At 51.2% G+C, this 20,446-nt stretch overlaps 1 protein-coding gene across 1 annotated transcript; it reads left to right on the top strand.

Annotated features, from left to right (window-relative positions):
* The first annotated feature begins 3,670 nt into the window (after positions 1-3,670).
* Positions 3,671-19,602, top strand: BO95DRAFT_483143 (dynein heavy chain). The gene is made up of 10 exons (XM_025590280.1): positions 3,671-3,689; positions 3,745-4,145; positions 4,200-4,713; positions 4,770-4,955; positions 5,009-5,161; positions 5,215-5,469; positions 5,621-5,645; positions 6,148-6,435; positions 6,458-18,819; positions 18,872-19,602. The coding sequence occupies exons 2-10, from the start codon at positions 3,799-3,801 to the stop codon at positions 19,325-19,327; spliced, it is 14,586 nt and encodes a 4,861-aa protein (XP_025440949.1). The 5' UTR covers positions 3,671-3,689; positions 3,745-3,798; the 3' UTR covers positions 19,328-19,602.
* Positions 19,603-20,446: the final 844 nt, after the last annotated feature.

The raw sequence follows: 20,446 nt of genomic DNA, 5'->3' as shown, positions 1-20,446 counted from the left end.
CTGTTGATGTGAGGTTCAACCCACTGCAAGACTTGACCATTCCATTGAATACTCACTTTACCTCTTTCTGCATCTCTGACACGAATAACTTCCCTCTCGCCGCCACAATCATCCTGCTCCGAGTCGAGAGCAAAGCATGAAAATGACCGGGTCAAACGTCGAAAACCTCAGCGCCGAATTTCTGGGCATCCCTGCCTCCAACAGTAAGAATCGCACCTCAAGCACCACTAACGAAATCAGTGGAGTTGAAATCTCCTCAGAGGACGTCGAGAACGCTTCCAGCTCGTCTGACTCGGATGAAAAAGAAGAAAGCATCAACCCAATGGATGCCTCGCAACGACGGAGACTCCAAAATGCCAAGTTCAACGTCCTGTTAGTTCATTCCATCACTTACCCTTCATTTCTGGATGTAACTAACACTCGCATAGCTTGTCCAAGCGCGCTGTCACCGATCCAGTCGCCACCAACAAAAGGGTGGCTCCTGATCTGCCGGATGCTCAGCTTTCGACCGCTCACTTGATAGTCAAGCATGATCTTGCCACTGGTACCTTGGACCCAAGAGACTACCAGGTGGAACTATTCGAAAGGGCCAAAGCACAGAACACGATTGCCGTTCTCGAAACTGGTATAGATTGACATCCACTCATCAAGTCTGGCATATCTGATCCATGTGAGTTATAGGCTCGGGAAAGACTTTGATCGCAGTGCTGCTGCTGAGGCATACACTGCAAAACGAGCTAAATGATCGTGCTCAAGACAAGCCGCATCGCATATCTTTTTTCTTGGTGCGTATACCTCTCCATGGTTATATGAGAAAGCTTACTCGTCTACAGGTTGATAGCGTTACTCTCGCGTTTCAGCAAGCGGCAGTGCTGCGTCACAACCTTGATCAGAGCGTTGGTCAGTTCTTCGGCGCCATGGGAACTGATCTATGGAACAAGGAGATCTGGGATGAGCATTTCAAGACAAACATGGTCATTGTCTGCACGGCGGAGATCCTGCATCAGTGCTTGCTCAATTCTTACATCAGGATGGATCAGATCAATCTCTTGATCTTTGACGAAGCTCATCATACCAAGAAAGATCATCCGTATGCACGGTTGGTGCATTGTATGACAAAACTCAAGTACAATGTCTAACTGGGCTTAGGATTATTCGTGACACATACCTGAAGGAGGTTCCTTCAAAACGGCCAAGGATATTTGGGATGACGGCTTCGCCAGTGGACACCAAAGGTGATGTGGTCGATGCTGCGATGTATGAACAAGCTTTCCTCTTTCTCTCAGATGCACTTGCTAACGTCTCATAGGAGACTCGAAACGTTGCTTGACAGCACTATTGCCACAACATCCCAGGCTACCTTACTGCGCCAATATGTCAATCGTCCAGTCGAAGAAACGTGGGAATACACGAGATTGGAGCCCCCGGTAGCGACAGCCTTGTACAAAGATCTCAAGCAGCGTTTTGGTGATCTCGAGTGTCTCGAGGGCATTTTCAAATTTGCCTGGCAGGCAACCTCTGAGCTAGGTAGTTGGTGCTCGGATAGAGCATGGCTACGTGCTTTAGCAGATGACGTTCTGCCCAAACTCGAGGGGAAGATCAACAAGTCGGTTGAGTCTAATAGTTCACTCACAGAGTCCCAGGACACGCATGCACAAATCTTGCGAATCAGAGAAGCCAGCGACCTTGTCAAAAGATATGAGCTCAGTAGCCCTCTCAGTCCAGGGACGTTAAGCTCTAAGGTGCAGCTGCTCCGTGCAGAGCTGCAGAAGCGCTTTCTGCATCCAGATCAGACAAAGTGCATTGTCTTCACAGAAAAACGCTACACTGCCTTGATGCTGTTTGAGCTTTTCAACAACCTATCTATCCCTTTCCTTCGACCTGGTGTGCTTATTGGAGTTCGATCGGGTGACGTTGCAGGAATGGGCATAACCTTTCGTCAGCAATTCCTTAACCTGATCAAGTTCAGAGAAGGAGAAATCAACTGCCTGGTATGTGATGATCCTGCATACAGAAACAATAATGCTGACTAGATAAGTTCGCTACCTCGGTAGCTGAAGAAGGTCTCGATATCCCGGACTGCAACCTCGTTGTTAGGTATTCAGAACTACACATCCACCATTGAGAGCGTCTGACTTATAGCATAGGTTCGATCTTTATCAGACACTCATTCAGTACGTGCAGAGCCGTGGCCGTGCCCGACACTACAGGTCAACGGTATGAGAGATGACTCCCGATCCGCCGAGGTCAACGCTTATGTCATTCACAGTATGCAATTATGGTCGAAAAATACAATCCGCAGCACCAGGGCCGACTGTCGGAGGTTCGAGATGCCGAGGTAGGTTTACATCGTGCTTACAAGAGCCGGGCTAATCTGATACAGAGCATAATGCAACAATTCTGCGAAGCTCTGCCTGAGAACAGATTGTTGCATGGAAACGATGACCTAGAAAAGGTTTTGGAGAAAGAAGCCGGCAAGCGGACTTTCACCATCCAAGCATCTGGTGCCAAGTTGACCTATCACTCCGCCATTGCCATACTCGCTCGCTATGCTAGCTCTCTGGTAAATGCGATCCATGTGATAGAATGTCATTGTGCTGACGTAGCAACCATTCAAGCAATATGAGAAAGAGCAAGACGCGAAAGTGCACTATGTGGTACTTCCTGTCAACAATGCCTTTGTTTGCGAGGTTATTCTGCCTGAGAAGTCGCCAGTGGTAGGGCTCACTGGGAGCCCGGAGATCCGAAAATCGAGAGCAATGCAGTCTGCAGCATTTGATACCTGCATACGGCTACGCAAAGCTGGGTTGCTCGACAATCACTTCAAGTCAATGTTCCACCGTCGCTTGCCTGCGATGAGGAATGCCAAGCTTGCCATAACCTCCAAGCAGACTAGCCAGTACGACATGATAGTCAAACCGTCATTCTGGGAAGACAAAAGAGGCGAGCGTCCAAGTAGTCTTTACATCACTGTAGTCCTGTTGAAACCTTCTGGTCCGCTGACAAGACAACATGCAAGTCTCTTGTTGCTAACTAGGAACCCCCTTCCCGAGTTTCCAGCATTTCCCATCTATCTCGATGAGGATATAGAGACGATTGTGCATCTGGTTCCTTTGAAAGAACAGCTAAGAATCTCAAAGATGGAGCTGCAATATTTGACGACATTTTTCCTTCGAGTGTTCGGTGATATCTTTCACAAGACCTATGATTACCAACCCGAGAGGATGACATATTGGCTAGGACCGACACATATACAAGTAATTCCAGATCGAGACACCAACCCCAGGGACTTGATTGATTGGAAGACCGTGATCCATATGTATAAGAACGAGACTTTGCCGGTTCCAAGCAACGCAAATTCCAATTATCTGCTCGATCGCCTGGTCTTCGATAACTGGAACGGAGCGTGCAGATACTTCACTCTTGCGGTTGAGAAATCTCTACACCCCTCAGATCCCCCACCTCCTTTCGTGGCACGGCGCAGGTACATGAACGATATCATGAATTACAGCACTAGTCTTTCGAAGAACTCGCGTGCCAAATTCCTCTCGGGTTGCGATTGGAACCAGCCTGTCTTGAAAGCGGAGTTAGTTCGCCTTCGCAGAAACCTGTTGGATAAAATGACGGACGCAGAAAGAGACGTCGAAACGAGGTGTTATATTTGCGTAGAGCCACTTAAGATTTCTGCTGTTCGTGATTTCTTCTGCCCCGTTCTCAGCTGCTTTCTGAACTGACCATAACAAGATTCCTGCTTCTGTAGCAGCCTCATGTCTGGCTTTTCCTGCCATTATATCCAGGATGAACTCGTATCTGATAACCCTGGAAACTTGCGCCGGGTTGGATCTTACGATCAAGCTTGAGTTTGCACTCGAGGCTTTAACCAAGGATTCTGATAACACAGAGGAGCATCGAGCCCAGCAACTTCACGTGCAACGGGGTATGGGGAAAAACTACGAGCGCCTCGAGTTTCTTGGGGACTGCTTTCTCAAGATGGCTACCTCCATTGCTCTTTTCTCACAAAACCCAGACGATGACGAATTCGACTACCATGTCAGCCGAATGTGTCTTGTCTGTAACAGGAACTTATTCAACACTGCGGTACAGAAGGAACTCTACAAGTATATTAGGACTCAAGGTTTCTCTCGGTATGAAGCCCCTAGACATATTAGATGGACATAATTCACTAACAACTACTAAAGACACACATGGTATCCTGATGGCTTGAGCCTCTTGCGGGGAAAGAACCACAGCAAGCAGATGAGCTCGGAAAGTAAACATGCACTCGGAGAGAAGACCATCGCCGATGTCTGTGAGGCGTTGATCGGAGCATCTCTGCTCACCGGGGGACCCCGGCATCGATTTGACATGGCAGTAAAAGCAGTGACTGCTCTAGTAGACGATGCGAGCCACAAAGTTACCTCCTGGAGGGCTTACCAGAGTCTATACAGCATGCCTAGATATCAAGTCCAGACCCCTGATGGTTTCGAGCTTGATTTGGCCCGACAGGTCGAGGAGAAGCTCGGTTACAGTTTCAAGTATCCCCGGCTCTTGCGATCCGCGTTCACACACCCTTCCCTGCCCTCCGCTTGGGCTAAGGTTCCCTGCTACCAGCGACTGGAGTTTCTTGGAGACGCTTTGCTTGACATGGTCTGTGTCGAGAATATATTCCACCGTTTCCCAGATCGAGATCCTCAATGGCTCACCGAGCACAAGGTAGGCGACTGACCGCCATGGAACTGGCAAGAACATTATTGACAATTGAGCTGCAGATGGCGATGGTGTCTAACAAGTACCTCGGTGCCTTAGCGGTTAAGCTGGGCCTTCACACGCACTTGAAACATTTTAGCAACCCTTTACAGTCACAAATCACTCTTTATGCGCAAGCAATTCAGATTGCGGAGAGTGATAGCAAAGGTGCAGTAGATTACTGGGTTGATGCTAACGATCCTCCGAAGGTAGGGAGATGTCTGATCCAGATGTACCGAACCAGGCTAATTTGACTGTCTAGTGCTTGCCGGATATGGTGGAGGCCTACTTGGGAGCCATCTTCGTTGACTCGAGCTTTGACTTCGAGGTGATTGAAGACTTCTTCCGTCGCTTTATCCAGCCCTATTTCGAGGACATGGCCATCTACGACACATTTGCTAACAAGCATCCAACCGTAGGAGCCACTTCCTTGCTTGTTAATTTGAGGTGATGACTGACCTCGGCTAGACGTTCCTCCATAACCGACTCGGAAATGAGTATGGTTGTTTGAACTACTGCCTGAAAGCTGGAGAGCTGCCCGGCGCCGACGGGACTCAAGCAAGTGTGCTGGCAGCAGTCTTTGTGCATGATGTGGTCATTGCCGAGGGTATGTCGTCGTCTAGTCGCTACGCCAAAGTCAAGGCCAGCGAGAGGGCATTGGCGGCTCTGGGGGGAATGACGCGGTTGGAGTTCCGCAAGAAATATAATTGCGATTGTCGGGAGGTGTGTGATGCGGCGGACCAGGAAATCGGGACAGCGATATGAGGAATGATGTGCTTTATGAAGTCAAATCAGTCGACAAAATGTTGAATGAAGAGTTGATGTGGCTGTCAAGATCTATGATTATAGATGTGGTGGTGTACTCCGTAGGCAGTCTAGACTGGGCGTGCAGATCCGTGGTAGGCAAGAGCTGGGGCACGGAGCGGCTAGTCTTAAACAGGGAAGGTGGCAGGCATGCCCCCTGACTGACTGACTGACGGTCTGTTGTTCTCCAACCCGCGTCCGCTGGTTGGGAAAAAAAGTGCCTGGAACCACAATAAACTGAAAGCCCGATCGGAAGATCTTTGGTGTTATCATACTACCTACAAAGCCCTTTTATGAACCCCTGAACATACAGCTTCTCATTTCATTTCCTCACTTTCAGCTCGCTTCATTCATTCGATCGCTCTCTTTTCTGCCATGGTATTCTAAGTTCCGGCTAGTTATACCTAGAGCTTAGTTTGATTCCGCGCACCCGAACCGATACCGCGACTTTCTGGTGTCAACAAATCCGCATCTTCTCCCGCTCCCCCCCCCCCCCCCCCCCCCCGGCTCCTCTTTCTCCCGAATCTAACAACAAGAACGAAACCCATCCTACAAACTCTATGACATTCGCGCATCGTTGTACATAAGGCGTTACAGATATGGAGGTTGCCAGTGCGGAGGTCTCAAACGGGGCCCCGCCATCGGCGCAGACGACAGCTTTGGTGGATCCAAGTGCTGTCATTCAGTATTTGATCGGTGTGTTGGAGGTGACTCTCGGCGCTCTGAGAACCGAGCTGGAAAGCACCGGCAGCTTGCTATCCGAGGCCAAATACAATGAGACTGTGCAGCGCTGCACCCGGTTTGCCTCAGAGTCGCAGGTCGCTCTCTATGTGCAGAAGGACCTGGTGGCCGCTGGAGAGGCCAACGGGGCCGACGTTGACGAGGGTACCTACTCCTCCTGGGACAGACACCATGCTGCTTTTGCGATCAATTCCAGCTAATCCATTATCTTCAAATTGCGCAGAATCGTCAAGCCAGTACGTGTACAGCCTCGCCGCAGAAATCTCGTCCGCCCCGACAACCGTCGCCTCCGTCGCCTTCATCAAGCGGCCCTCGGCCATCGATCCCTCGCTCCCCATCTCGTCGCAGATCCAGGTGCTCAACCTTCCGGGTGTCGCTTCCTTGAGTACCGATCCGACTCAGCAGAGCAACGCCCTTTCACCCTACGAGATCCTACACCTGCTGCTTCGCCACGCGCTCAGCCCTTACTTCGAAGCTCATAGCCGCACCCAGGACGTCGCTAGTGGAGCAAAGCCCCGGACGGATACGGAGGTGAAGACTGGGGTCCCTGGCACCAAGAAGAAATTCGCGGAGCTGGAACTCGCGTTTCAGCATTTACAGCAGAATGTCGAGATCCCCGCCTTGAATCTGCCGCTTCATGAGGTGGTCCAGGGGGCGCTGCTCGAGGCAGAAAAGCGCGGAGTCAGGCCGTCGGTGGAGCTGATCAGCCCGACGATACTGGAGAGCAGCGCTTTCATCAACAGTATCCAGAACAACGTCAACGGCTGGATTCGGTCGATTCAGACCATCACCAAGATGTCTCGTGATGCCGATAGCGGGTCCGCAGCTCAAGAGATCAGCTTCTGGCTGTCAATGGAAACTGCTCTCGAAGGTATCGAAGCTCAACTGCGCGGCGACGGCGTTCAGTTGACGATGGACATCTTGCGCCATGCGAAACGTTATCAAGCGACTCTCAGCTTCGTCGCGGACACGGGCTTGCGCGAGGCAACCGATTTGGTTCAGAAATACAACCAGCTTATGCGGGACTTTCCCCTGGATGAGTTGCTGTCTGCAACCACGTTGCAGAAAGTCCAGGAATCCCTGAACTTGATCTTCAACCATCTGAACAAGAAGTTGAAGATCTGCCCCTATCCCATTAAGCGCGCACTTTCCTTGGTGGAAGCTATCTCTGGAGACCTTGACAACGTGATCCATTCCCTTCTACACGGCCCTACTATCCTCCATCTCGATTACCGTGAGTTCCGATCGTTGATGAAGACAGCCGGCGCCATCTGGCGAACCTGGGATGAAAATTTGAAAGAGTTCACCAATGTCGCTCGTGAGTCTACTCGACGCCGCAATGAGAAGTTCATTCCGATCAAGATCGCCGCGCGCCACGAGAAGACCCAAGAACGATTGAAGTATATTAATACCTTCAGAGTCAATCATGAGCAGCTTCAACGTACAATCGTGAACGTCCTCGGTCCAAAGACAACTTCTGCTGGGGATGCGGTTGCCGGAGCTGGTTCTGATGGAGCCGTCATTGTCGAGGAGATTGGCGACGTTGACGCTGTTGAAGAAGTCGCTCAAGCTTACGCAGCCCTGAAGAATGTTGACGTGTTGGATGTCTCTCCTTCTGGCACCCAGCAGTGGATTAAAGAAGAGATCGCTTACAATGAGCGTACGTCCCGTGTCGAGAACTCTATCATAGCCCGTCTTCGAGACCGTCTGGCAACTGCAAAGAACGCCAATGAGATGTTCCGTGTCTTCTCCAAATTTAATGCTCTTCTCGTCCGCCCTAAAATCCGGGGTGCTATCGGCGAGTACCAGACTCAACTCATTGAAAACGTCAAGCAAGATATCTCATCCTTGCATGAGCGTTTCAAGCAACAATATGGTCACTCAGAAGCACATGCAATGGCGCAATTGCGCGATATGCCCCCTGTTGCCGGTGCCATTGTTTGGGCGCGGCAGATTGAGCGTCAATTAGACGGATACATGCGCAAAGTTGAGAACGTGCTTGGAGAAGATTGGCACCTTCATTCTGAGGGGCAGAAGCTCCAGGCTGAGAGTAATCTGTTCCGCAAGAAACTGGATACGCGCCCGGTCTTTGAGTCTTGGCTCCACGATGTACAACGGCGGCACATCACCATTTCCGGCCGCCTGTTCAACATTGTGCGCAACCGTGCTGCTGGAAACACGCTGGAACTTACTGTCAATTTTGATGCCCAGATCATTGCCTTGTTTAAGGAAGTAAGAAACCTTATCTGGCTTAATTTCCAAGTTCCCCATGCGGTCAGCAACATTTCCAAAGAAGCCAAGCGCGTCTACCCATATGCCATCAGCCTGATGGAGAGTGTCCGCACCCTGCTACAAACAAATCGCTCGATTATGACCATGACCGATGTTGCAATCCTGTTGAATGGATACGTGAACGACGCTCAAACCATGATCATCAAGGGTGTTCCCCTACGATGGGAATCGTTTGTCCACTCATATGAGCTCCATGTTAAACAGTCTGCGTTGGCTAACGGAGCCATTGAGACGGCCATCCCAACCAGGGGAGAAAGCAAGCATGTTCAGTTCGTCCGTGAGTTCGCTGGATCAGCATCCGTACTTCAGTCCAAGACAGCGGTCCTGGCTTCGATCAATGAAATTATCCAGAAGGCAATTCATGAGCTGAAGACCTGCCCTTATGATGCTACTGCGTTTAGACAACGCCTAGATGCTATTCAGGTCGCAGTCGACAAGCTGAACTTAGAGAACTATGTGAACCTGGGATACTGGGTCGCCAACCTGAACCACAAGATTGAATTGATTCTGCGCGAGCGCCTTCATCGCGCCATACGCGAATGGATTCTCTCTTTCCAGGACGCAACGGACAGTCATCACACCATGCAAATCTCCAGTAGAGTACAGACCGGTGAGAACGAAGCTTCTTTGTACAGCATCGAGTTCCCCGGCCTCGTACACGAGATCTCCATGCGCAACCAGGTTCTCCACCTTGACCCACCTCTGCAGTATGCCCGCGCCAGCTGGTTCGCTCATTTTGACAACTGGCTTGGTGTCATCTGCAATCTTGAGAAGATTAAGTCGTCTAGATACCAGATTTCAATCGATGTGCAGAAGATTCAGCTCTCTGAGGCATGCTTCGCTACTCTTCCCCAACACTGCACCAATGAATTGAACCAGGTCTACAATGCTATTGAGTCGAGACTGAAGGATGTTTCGGCGTACGTGGAAAAATGGCTGCAATTCCAGTCCCTCTGGGACTTGCAGTCAGAACAAGTCTATGACATCCTTGGTGATGACCTGTCTCAATGGTTGCAACTCCTCCAAGAGATTCGAAAGAGCCGTGCTACCTTCGATACCTCGGAAGTGAGCCGGTCATTTGGCAACATTAAGATTGACTACGAACAAGTCCAGACGCGAGTGAATTCCAAGTATGATCAATGGCAGCATGAGATCCTGCTCAAGTTTGGATCTAAGCTTGGAGGCCGAATGAGGGAGATTCATTCTGAGATCGCTGCTGCTCGCAGGGACCTGGAAGGACAAACTTTGGAGGCAGCCTCTACGGCCCACGCTGTCTCTTTCATTACAATTGTTCAGCAGTGCAAGCGCAAAGCCAAGGTTTGGGAACCAGAGGTCGATCTTTTCCGTCAAGGCCAAGCTACACTTGCTCGTCAGCGCTATCAGTTCCCCAGCGATTGGCTTCACGTTGAAAACGTTGATGGCGAATGGGCAGCCTTGAACGAGCTCCTTGCGCGGAAGAGCAAGATCGTCCAGGACCAAACCGAAGGACTGCGTGCGAAGATTGCGGCCGAAGACAAGGTCATTGGCGACAAGATCACGGAAGTCATCAGCCAGTGGAACGAAGAGAAGCCCGTGTCCGGTACAATTCCGCCCGAAGAAGCGTCTCGCACACTGAGCTCGTTCCAGTCTCGTCTGGAGTCTCTGCAGTCCGAGTATGAGATGGTTTCGAAAGCGAAGGAGGCTCTCGACCTTCCAGCGGGCGTAGAGTCTGCGTTACCCGCCATTTTGGAAGAGGTGCAAGATTTCATGTCTGTCTGGGCAGCTCTGTCGACCATCTGGAAGAGCCTTAACGACCTGAGGGACATGCTCTGGACTAGTGTTCAACCGAGAAAACTTCGTCAATCCATTGATGGATTGATCAAGATGACAAAGGAGATGCCTAGTCGCATGCGCCAATACGCAGCCTTCGAACACATCCAGAATGTGCTTCGCCAGCTTCTCAAAGTGAACCCCTTGCTCTCGGACATGAAATCTGAGGCCGTTCGCGAGAGACATTGGCACAAGATCTACAAGGCATTGAAACCCGGCAAGAGGTTCTCACTCGTTTCCCTGACCCTCGGAGATGTTTGGGATCTTCAGCTTGCGGTTAGCGAGACAATAATCCGTAATATCATTGCCCAAGCACAGGGTGAGATGGCCCTCGAAGAGTTCCTGAAGTCGGTCCGTGAAACATGGCAGAACTACTCCCTCGACCTTGTCAACTATCAGAACAAATGCCGTCTCATTCGTGGCTTCGACGACTTGTTTGCCAAATGTAGCGAGAATTTGAACTCTCTCCAGGCAATGAAGCATTCTCCTTACTACAAGGAATTTGAGGAGGAAGCTTCCTCTTGGGAGGACAAGCTTAACAGAGTTCATGTTCTTTTTGACGTCTGGATTGATGTTCAGAGACAGTGGGTTTACCTTGAAGGAGTTTTTACTGGTAATGCAGATATCAAGCACCTGCTGCCACTTGAATCTAGTCGCTTCCAGAACATCAACTCTGAATTCTTCGCCGTCATGAAGAAGGTCTACAAGTCGCCCTTCGTGCTGGATGTACTCGCTATCAATGGAGTACAAAAGTCTCTCGAGCGTTTGGCCGAGCTGCTGAACAAGATCCAAAAGGCTCTGGGAGAGTATCTCGAGCGGGAGCGTGTGTCCTTTCCTCGTTTCTACTTCGTTGGTGATGAGGATCTGCTTGAGATCATTGGTAACTCCAACGACGTTTTCCGCGTCGCAAAACACTTCAAGAAGATGTTCGCTGGTCTCTCGGGTGTTCTGATGGACGATGATAACAACATCATTGGCTTTACCTCCAAGGAAGGTGAGGAGGTTCGACTCAAGAAGGAGATCAACCTGGTCAAGACGCCTCGGATCAACGACTGGCTCAGTGCTATTGAGAGCAACATGAAGCTGACCCTTGCCGAGCTTCTGGCGGAAGCGGTGGAACAATTTGAACCGCTCTACAATGCCCCAGAAGTTGATCACACTGCCTTTAATGATTTCCTGGCCAACTATCCCGCACAAATCGTGGTTCTTGCCAGTCAGGTTGTGTGGACCGGTGCTGTTCAGAGATCCTTGGAGAGCGGCGGAAGCAATCTTCCCGCATTGTTTGAGTCTCAAGTCCGAGTATTGGAGCTGTTGGCCGCCACGGTCCTTGGCGAGTTGGATGGAATCACCAGAAAGAAGTGTGAGCACATGATCACGGAATTCGTCCACCAGCGAGATGTCATCTCTAAACTCATCTCCATGAATGCTTCCACACCGACTCACTACTTGTGGCTCCTTCAGATGCGCTACGTCTACCATCCTGAAGGAGACTTCCTCCAGAGATTGTATGTTCACATGGCTAATGCTAAGCTGAACTATGGTTTCGAATATCTGGGTGTTCCTGAACGGCTTGTTCGCACTCCTCTTACCGATCGTTGTTTCCTCACCCTCACCCAGGCTCTGTGTCAAAGACTGGGAGGTTCTCCTTATGGTCCCGCCGGTACCGGAAAGACTGAGTCAGTTAAAGCACTTGGCCTCCAGCTCGGAAGATTCACTCTCGTTTTCTGCTGTGACGACACTTTCGATTTCCAGGCCATGGGCCGCATCTTCCTGGGTATCTGTCAGGTCGGTGCCTGGGGTTGTTTTGACGAGTTCAACCGTCTCGAAGAGAGAATCCTGTCGGCCGTGTCTCAGCAGATTCAGAATATCCAGATCGGTCTTCGGACAGGTGAAGATGACGAAAAGGCCCAAATAGAGCTGGTCGGTAGACGTCTCTCCGTCAACCCCAACACTGGTATCTTCATCACCATGAACCCTGGATATGCGGGACGTTCCAACCTCCCAGACAACTTGAAGAAACTCTTCCGGAGCGTGGCTATGTCCAAGCCAGACAAGGAATTGATCACGGAGGTGATGCTTTTCTCTCAGGGCTTCAAGCAAGCCAAGCGTCTGTCGAAACAGACCGTTCCCTTCTTCGACCACTGTTCCTCGCAGTTGTCCAAGCAGGCTCACTACGATTTCGGTCTTCGTGCCCTCAAGAGTGTCTTGGTCAGTTCAGGAGGTCTCAAGCGTACCAGAATAGCCAACTCGGGTGGTGATCTGGGACCTGATGAGATCATTGAGCCGCAGATCATTGTCCAGAGTCTGCGCGAAACGATTGCCCCGAAGCTGGTTCGTGAGGATGTCGATAGAATGCTGGATATCCAAAGGCAAGACTTCGCAGGAGTCGAATACGTGCCTGCCAACTATGAAAAGCTCACTGCAGCCGTTCGTGAAATCGCCAACGAGCAACACTATGTCGACAGCGAGATGTGGATTACAAAGGCCCTGCAGCTCTTCCAGATCCAGAGTATTCATCACGGTGTGATGATGGTGGGTAAGTCGGGGTCCGGTAAATCTGCTGCATGGAAGATTCTGCTGCAGGCTCTTCAGCGCATCGAAAATGTCGAGAGCGTTTCTCACATTATTGACTCCAAGGTCATGTCCAAGGAGGCACTATATGGTAGCTTGGATCCGACGACTAGAGAATGGACCGACGGTCTCTTCACTGGTATCCTCAGAAAGATCGTAGACAACCTTCGAGGTGAAGACGCGAAGCGTCACTGGATTGTTTTCGATGGTGATGTCGATCCGGAATGGGTAGAGAACTTGAACAGTGTCTTGGATGACAACAAGCTCCTGACACTTCCGAACGGAGAGCGTCTCAACCTGCCACCCAACGTTCGTATCATGTTTGAAGTCGAAAGCTTGAAGTACGCGACTCTGGCGACGGTCAGTCGTTGCGGTATGGTCTGGTTCAACGACGACACGGTTACTCCTTCCATGATGATCTCGAACTATGTCGAGTCGCTCAGGACCCGAACCTTCGAGGATCTGGACGATGACAGTGCTCCCGCGGGCCAAGCTGCCATCAAAACTCAGGATGCCCAGGAGATGCTTTCCAATATTCTCAAACATCTGCTGCAGACTGATGAGCTTGTCTTGAAGTCTCTCGACGAAGCTAAGAACTACAATCACATCATGGAGTTTACCAGTATCCGTGCACTGAACACTCTGTTTAGTCTTCTCAACAAGGCCTGTCGCAACATTCTCGAGTACAATATCCAACACGTTGATTTCCCCTTGGACTCTGAGCAGATCGAAGCCTACATTTCGAAGAAGCTTCTCCTTGCCCTTGTGTGGTCTTTCACAGGTGACTGCCCCCTGGCAGACCGCAAAGCCTTTGGTCAATTTGTGTCTGCGTTGACGACAACTGATCTTCCACCTGATGGAACGTCGTCTATCATCGACTTTGATATTACTCTGCCCAAGGCTGAGTGGACAAGCTGGCAATCACAAGTGCCCTCCGTGGAGATCAACACGCATTCCATCACTCAAACTGATGTGGTCATTCCTACTGTGGATACTGTTCGCCATGAAGACGTTCTGTACTCCTGGCTCGCGGAGCACAAGCCTTTGTTGCTGTGTGGTCCTCCAGGTTCTGGTAAAACCATGACACTGTTCGCTGCCCTTCGAAAGCTGCCGAATATGGAGGTTGTCGGCCTCAACTTCTCTAGCGCCACTACTCCTGATCTCTTGATCAAGACCTTTGAGCAGTACTGTGAGTATAAGAAGACTCTTAACGGTGTTGTCATGTCTCCAAACCAGATTGGCCGCTGGCTGGTCATCTTCTGTGATGAGATCAACTTGCCTGCTCCCGACAGATATGGAACCCAGCGGGCAATCTCCTTCCTTCGCCAGCTTGTGGAGCAAAATGGCTTCTGGAGGACCTCAGACAAAACATGGGTCACTCTCGATCGCATTCAGTTTGTCGGCGCTTGTAACCCTCCCACCGATGCAGGACGTACCCCCATGGCCGAACGTTTCTTGCGTCACGCTCCTCTTATCATGGTCGATTACCCGGGAGAGATCTCCCTCATGCAGATTTATGGAACCTTCAACTCTGCAATCCTCAAGATTCTTCCTTTGTTGCGCGGATACTCCGAATCACTCACAAAGGCCATGGTTCGATTCTACCTGGAGTCGCAGACCAGGTTCACGCCTCAAATCCAACCCCACTACGTTTACTCGCCGCGTGAACTTACCAGATGGGTTCGTGGTGTTTACGAAGCTATTAAACCGCTTGAAACACTTTCTGTCGAGGGTCTCGTTCGGATTTGGGCGCACGAAGCATTGCGTCTCTTCCAGGATCGACTTACTACCGAGGAAGAACGAAGCTGGACTGCGGACGCTGTGCGCCGTATTGCGCTTGACAACTTCCCCACAATCGACGAAGAGCAAGCATTGAAGGGCCCGATCTTGTTCTCCAACTGGCTCTCCAAGAACTATGTTCCAGTTGAGCAGGAGCGCCTACGTGACTTTGTTAAGGCACGCCTCAAGACATTCTGTGAGGAAGAAGTTGACGTGCCTCTCGTCCTGTTCAATGATGTCCTCGAGCATGCCTTGCGCATTGACCGCGTATTTCGTCAGCCTCAGGGCCATCTCATTCTTATCGGTGTCAGCGGCAGTGGTAAGACCACGCTGTCTCGTTTTGTAGCCTGGATGAATGGTCTGAAGGTATTCCAAATCAAGGTGCATGGAAAGTACTCTTCCGAAGATTTCGACGATGACCTTCGGACTGTTCTTCGCCGCGCAGGTTGCAGGGGTGAAAAAATCTGTTTCATCATGGACGAAGCAAACGTCCTCGACTCGGGATTCCTTGAACGTATGAACACTCTTCTTGCCAATGCCGAGGTTCCGGGTCTGTTTGAAGGTGATGAATTCTCCTCCCTGATGACAGCTTGCAAGGAGGGCGCACAGCGTCAAGGTCTCCTGCTCGACAGCCAGGAAGAATTGTACAAGTGGTTCACGCAGCAAATCGTCAAGAACCTTCACGTCGTGTTTACCATGAATCCGCCAGAGGAAGGGTTGTCATCCAAGGCTGCAACAAGTCCCGCGCTGTTCAACAGATGCGTTCTCAACTGGATGGGCGACTGGTCGGACCAGGCTCTCTTCCAAGTTGGTTCTGAGCTCACGCAGTCGGTCGACTTGGACAAGCCCAACTTTGTTGCCCCTGATAGCATCCCTGTTGCTTATCGCGAGCTCAGCCTACCTGCATCTCATCGGGATGCTGTTGTCAACTCTATGGTGTACATTCACTACTCGCTACAAAGATTCAACCAGCGCCTGCAGAAGCAACAAGACCGGACCACGTATCTGACTCCTCGCCACTACCTCGACTTCGTCGCCCAATATGTCAAGCTTTTCAATGAGAAGCGAGAGGACCTCGAGGAGCAGCAAAGACATTTGAACGTGGGTCTTGAGAAGTTGCGCGATACGGTCGACAAGGTTCGCGATCTTCGAGCCAGTCTTGCGCAGAAGAAGACGCAGCTAGAGAAGAAAGATACGGAAGCCAATGAAAAGCTGCAGCGTATGGTTGCCGATCAACGAGAGGCCGAGCAGCGTAAGACTGTCTCTCTCGAAGTACAAGCAGCCTTGGAGAAGCAGGAGAAGGAGGTTGCACTCCGGAAAGAGGTCGTTCTGAACGACCTTGCTCGAGCCGAGCCGGCCGTCTTGGAGGCTCAGAAGAGTGTCAGCAATATCAAGCGTCAGCATTTGACCGAAGTCCGGTCCATGGGCAATCCCCCTGCCAGTGTTCGGCTTGCTCTGGAAGCTGTCTGCGCTCTACTGGGCCATCGGCCCGATAGCTGGAAGACCATTCAGGGAATCATCCGCAAAGATGATTTTATCGCAAGCATCGTGAACTACGACAATGAGAAGCAGATGACGAAGCAACTCAGGGTGAAGATGCAAGCTGAATTCCTTTCCAAAGAGGACTTCACCTACGAGAGAGTGAACCGCGCCAGTAAGGCCTGTGGTCCTTTGGTGCAATGGGTCGAAGCACAAGTCAATTATTCCGAGATCTTGGACCGTGTTGGACCCCTCCGTGAGGAAGTCGACCAGCTGGAGGAACAAGCTCTTCAGACCAAAGCTGAGGCCCAGACCATCGACAAGACTATCAGAGACCTTGAGAGCAGTATCGCCACCTACAAGGAGGAATACGCAGCACTCATCTCCGAGACTCAGGCTATCAAGGCAGAAATGGAAAGAGTACAATTCAAGGTCGACCGCAGTGTCCGTTTGCTGGACAGTCTCTCGTCGGAACGCATTAGATGGGAGGAGGGAAGCAAATCGTTCGAGACGCAGATCAGCACGCTGGTTGGTGATGTGCTCATCGCAGCAGCCTTCCTTGCCTATGCTGGTTTCTACGATCAACAGTTCCGCAAAGCCATGATCGACGAATGGGTCAATCAGCTGCAGCAGTCAGGTATTGGCTTCAAGCCACACAACCCCATCACCGAGTACCTGTCGAACGCCGATGAGCGCCTCACTTGGCAAGATCACTCGTTGCCCGTTGATGACCTTTGCACGGAGAACGCCATCATCCTCAAGCGCTACAACAGATATCCCCTCATCATTGACCCGTCTGGTCGTGTTACGGAGTTCCTGGAGAAGGAAAGCACGGATAGAAAACTTACCGTTACGAGCTTCTTGGACGACTCCTTTGTCAAGCAATTGGAAAGTGCTCTGCGTTTCGGCAATCCCATTCTCATTCAGGATGCCGAGCATCTGGACCCCATTCTGAACCATGTTCTCAATAAGGAGTACCAGAAGACTGGTGGTCGTGTGCTTATCCAACTTGGCAAGCAAGAGATTGATTTCTCTCCTTCGTTCAAATTATTTCTCTCCACAAGAGATCCGTCTGCCTCGTTCCCTCCGGATGTTTGCAGTCGAACAACCTTTGTCAATTTTACTGTCACGCAGAGCAGCTTGCAGACGCAGTCTCTGAACGAGGTCCTGAAGTTTGAGCGCCCCGACGTCGATGCCCGGCGTACCGATCTGGTCAAATTGCAGGGAGAATTCAAGATCCATCTTCGTCAACTCGAAAAGCGACTTCTTCAAGCGCTGAACGAGTCTCGCGGCAATATCTTGGACGATGACAATGTCATCGAAACGCTCGAGACATTGAAGAAGGAGGCGGCTGAGATTTCGAAGAAGATGCTGGAGACCGAAGGCGTCATGACGGAAGTCGAGAACATCACCCTCAACTACAGCATCATTGCTCGCTCTTGCAGTGCTGTTTTTGCCGTCCTGGAGCAGCTTCACCATATCAACCATTTCTACCAGTTTTCTCTGCAGTTCTTTGTTGATATTTTCAACTCCGTCTTGTACCAGAACAAGCGTCTTGCTCAGGAGAAGGACCATGCTGCGCGAGTTCAGATCATCCTTCGGGACCTGTTCGTTACGACCTATCAGCGTACCTCGCTTGGGTTGATCCAGAAAGACCGGATCACACTCGCTATGCTCCTTGCTCAGGCTGCGCCCTACCCGATGGACAAGAGTCTGATCGATATGATCCTTGATGAGTCAATGGAGGGCGTGGATCTGTCTACAGCGACTGAGCGCAAGGCTGAAGTGCTCAACAAGATCTCCAACATGTCAATCTTCAAGTCAACCTTCCCCGGCATTTCTCCTGAGCAGTGGGACCAGTTCCTCGGCGAGGAGCTGGCGGAGAACTTCATCCCTGCTGTGTGGGATGACAACATGCAGAACCTGGACAAGCTGCTTCGGTCACTGTTGCTGGTGAAGCTATGCCGCATGGACAGATTTGTTCCCACTGCGGAGCGCTTCATTGAGGCAGTCTTTGGTCGGGAACTATTCGAGGGAAGCACGGATCTGAAGGACATTGTCGAGCAGGTCAACGCCACCACGCCAATTTCCCTGAGCTCGAGCCCTGGCTTCGACGCGAGCTACAAGGTCGACGCCCTTGTCGAGCGGATGGACGCTACCTGTGCAAACATTGCCATGGGATCGAACGAAGGTCTGCAGAGTGCCGACAAAGCGATCAGCAACGCCGCGGCGGCCGGCACCTGGGTCCAAGTCAAGAACGTCCACCTGGCGCCGTCCTGGCTGCAGAGCCTGGAGAAACGCCTGGAGTCGCTCAAGCCGCACAGGGATTTCCGACTCTTCCTGTCGATGGAATCCAGTCCCAAGATCCCGGTCAATCTGCTGCGTGCCTCGCGCGTTCTCATGTACGAGCAGCCCGCCGGTGTCCGGGCCAACATGAAGGATTCTCTGTCCTCGTTGTCTACCCGCGCCTCCAAGGCGCCCGTCGAGAAGGCCCGTGTCTACCTGCTCCTGTGCTTCTTGCATGCCGTCGTGCAAGAACGACTTCGCTATGCTCCGAACTTGGGATGGAAGGGATTCTGGGAGTTTAACGACAGCGATGTAAGTTTTGTTGCCGTGTATTTCTTTTCGCTCACACACTAACCCCGTACAGTACGAATGCTCCGCGCACATCATCGACTACTGGGTCGACACCGTGGCCCAGGGCCGCTCTAACGTCGCCCCGCAGAAGCTCCCCTGGGAGATGATCCGCACCCTGGTGACGGAGACGTACGGCGGCAAGGTCGACGACCAAGGGGACTTCGCGCAGCTGGAGTCGCTGGTGACTAACCTCCTCACCCCGGCCGCCTTCGAGGACGAGCACAAGATCGTTTCGGGAGTTGGCGACAGCCCCAGCGACAGTTTGACGTTGCCCGGCGGCACCAGCATCCGCGACTTCGTCGACTGGGTCAACAAGCTCCCCGAGCGCGAGCCGCCGACCTACCTGGGTCTGCCGGCGAACGCGGAGAAGCTGCTGCTGGTGGGCCACGGCCGCAAGATGATCTCCGATCTGGCTAAGGTGACGACTTTGTTGGATGAGGGGGAGCAGTTGATGATTGAGTCTGCTTAGTTGGTCTGTGTTTGGTGGGACTCATCCTACAATTTGTGACGAATGGGGAGCGGGAGATTCGATTGTGTATGTTTGACTTACTCTGCTCTGTGAGGGAGTAGTCTGGTCTCTTCTTTTCTTGTCTTCTTACTTTACTTGTTTAGTGGACTGGGTACTTTAGAGGAGGGGGGTAAATAGATCGGTATTCGAGGTGGTTGATTGTATTCTAGACGTGTACGGAATATTATATTGTATGTTTAGGAAAGGGGCGGTCTAGATGAACGTGGAATGGACGGAATACTACTTTGTACCGTTCAGAGAATATGAGGTCTAGACTATAACTCGTTACGTAGGTTGCAGCTCCTCCCAGGAACAAGCCATCAATGTTTACCACGGAGGAAAACGAAACTTAGTACTATGGGAGTCAGTATCACCACTGAATTGCAAGACACTGCATCGACAAATAAGAACACATGATCATTCCCAGAGAAACAGCCATCAGATCAACCCAACCCACTTAGTCCCCAGGCCAGAACTTAACCCCCCCGTCAGCTCCTAAGCTCCCAACCCATTCAAAGTAACCAGATACAAGCCAACATCATCACCGTCATCGTCAATTTCTTCCACGACCAGACAAAGTCAGACCAAACAAAGTTCACTCCCACCAGAAGGCTGAAAGTCCAACTCACAACACCACACCAACCAAGCACCGCACTGTACCGCACCAGACAAGACAAATCAAACCAACCCCACCTGCCTGCCCCTTTACCACAAACATCAACTAAGCCCTCCACCCCCGCTCTGCTGAGTTGTCAAGACAGGATGAACCCCAGACCAGTGTAGTCCACAAAACCGCTGACCAAGCCATTTTCACGAACCCAACCCTAGGCTAGATCCAAAACATCAATATACCAGCGAGAAAGGTCACGTCAGGCCAATCAAGTCAAGTCAAGTCAAGTCAAGGTACGTGAGGCTTGTGTTACGTGTTCCTGACTTCTGGCTTTTCGAAGGGGGGATCGAATGGCTTCTGAGGGTATAGGTATGGGTAAGGGTATGGGTATGTATGGGTCCACGGACCGGGACGGGACAGAGAAGGGATAAATCGTAAGTCGTAAGTCGTGAGTCGGGTTGATTTGGTTG

This window comes from Aspergillus brunneoviolaceus, assembly GCF_003184695.1.
Source record: "Aspergillus brunneoviolaceus CBS 621.78 unplaced genomic scaffold BO95scaffold_44, whole genome shotgun sequence".
In the NCBI taxonomy this organism is placed as follows: Eukaryota; Fungi; Ascomycota; class Eurotiomycetes; order Eurotiales; family Aspergillaceae; genus Aspergillus; species Aspergillus brunneoviolaceus.
The sequence above is the reverse complement of the archived record's forward strand: the minus strand, read 5'-3'. Positions and strand labels throughout refer to the sequence as shown.

Excerpts from the sequence above, each read along its gene's own strand:
- BO95DRAFT_483143 (XM_025590280.1), top strand. The coding sequence starts at position 3,799 with ATGAACTCGTATCTGATAACCCTGGAAACTTGCGCCGGGTTGGATCTT. Across the intron at positions 4,956-5,008 it reads ATGCTAACGATCCTCCGAAG|TGCTTGCCGGATATGGTGGA; the intron begins GTAGGGAGATGT and ends TTGACTGTCTAG. Across the intron at positions 5,470-5,620 it reads ATAATTGCGATTGTCGGGAG|TCTAGACTGGGCGTGCAGAT; the intron begins GTGTGTGATGCG and ends CTCCGTAGGCAG.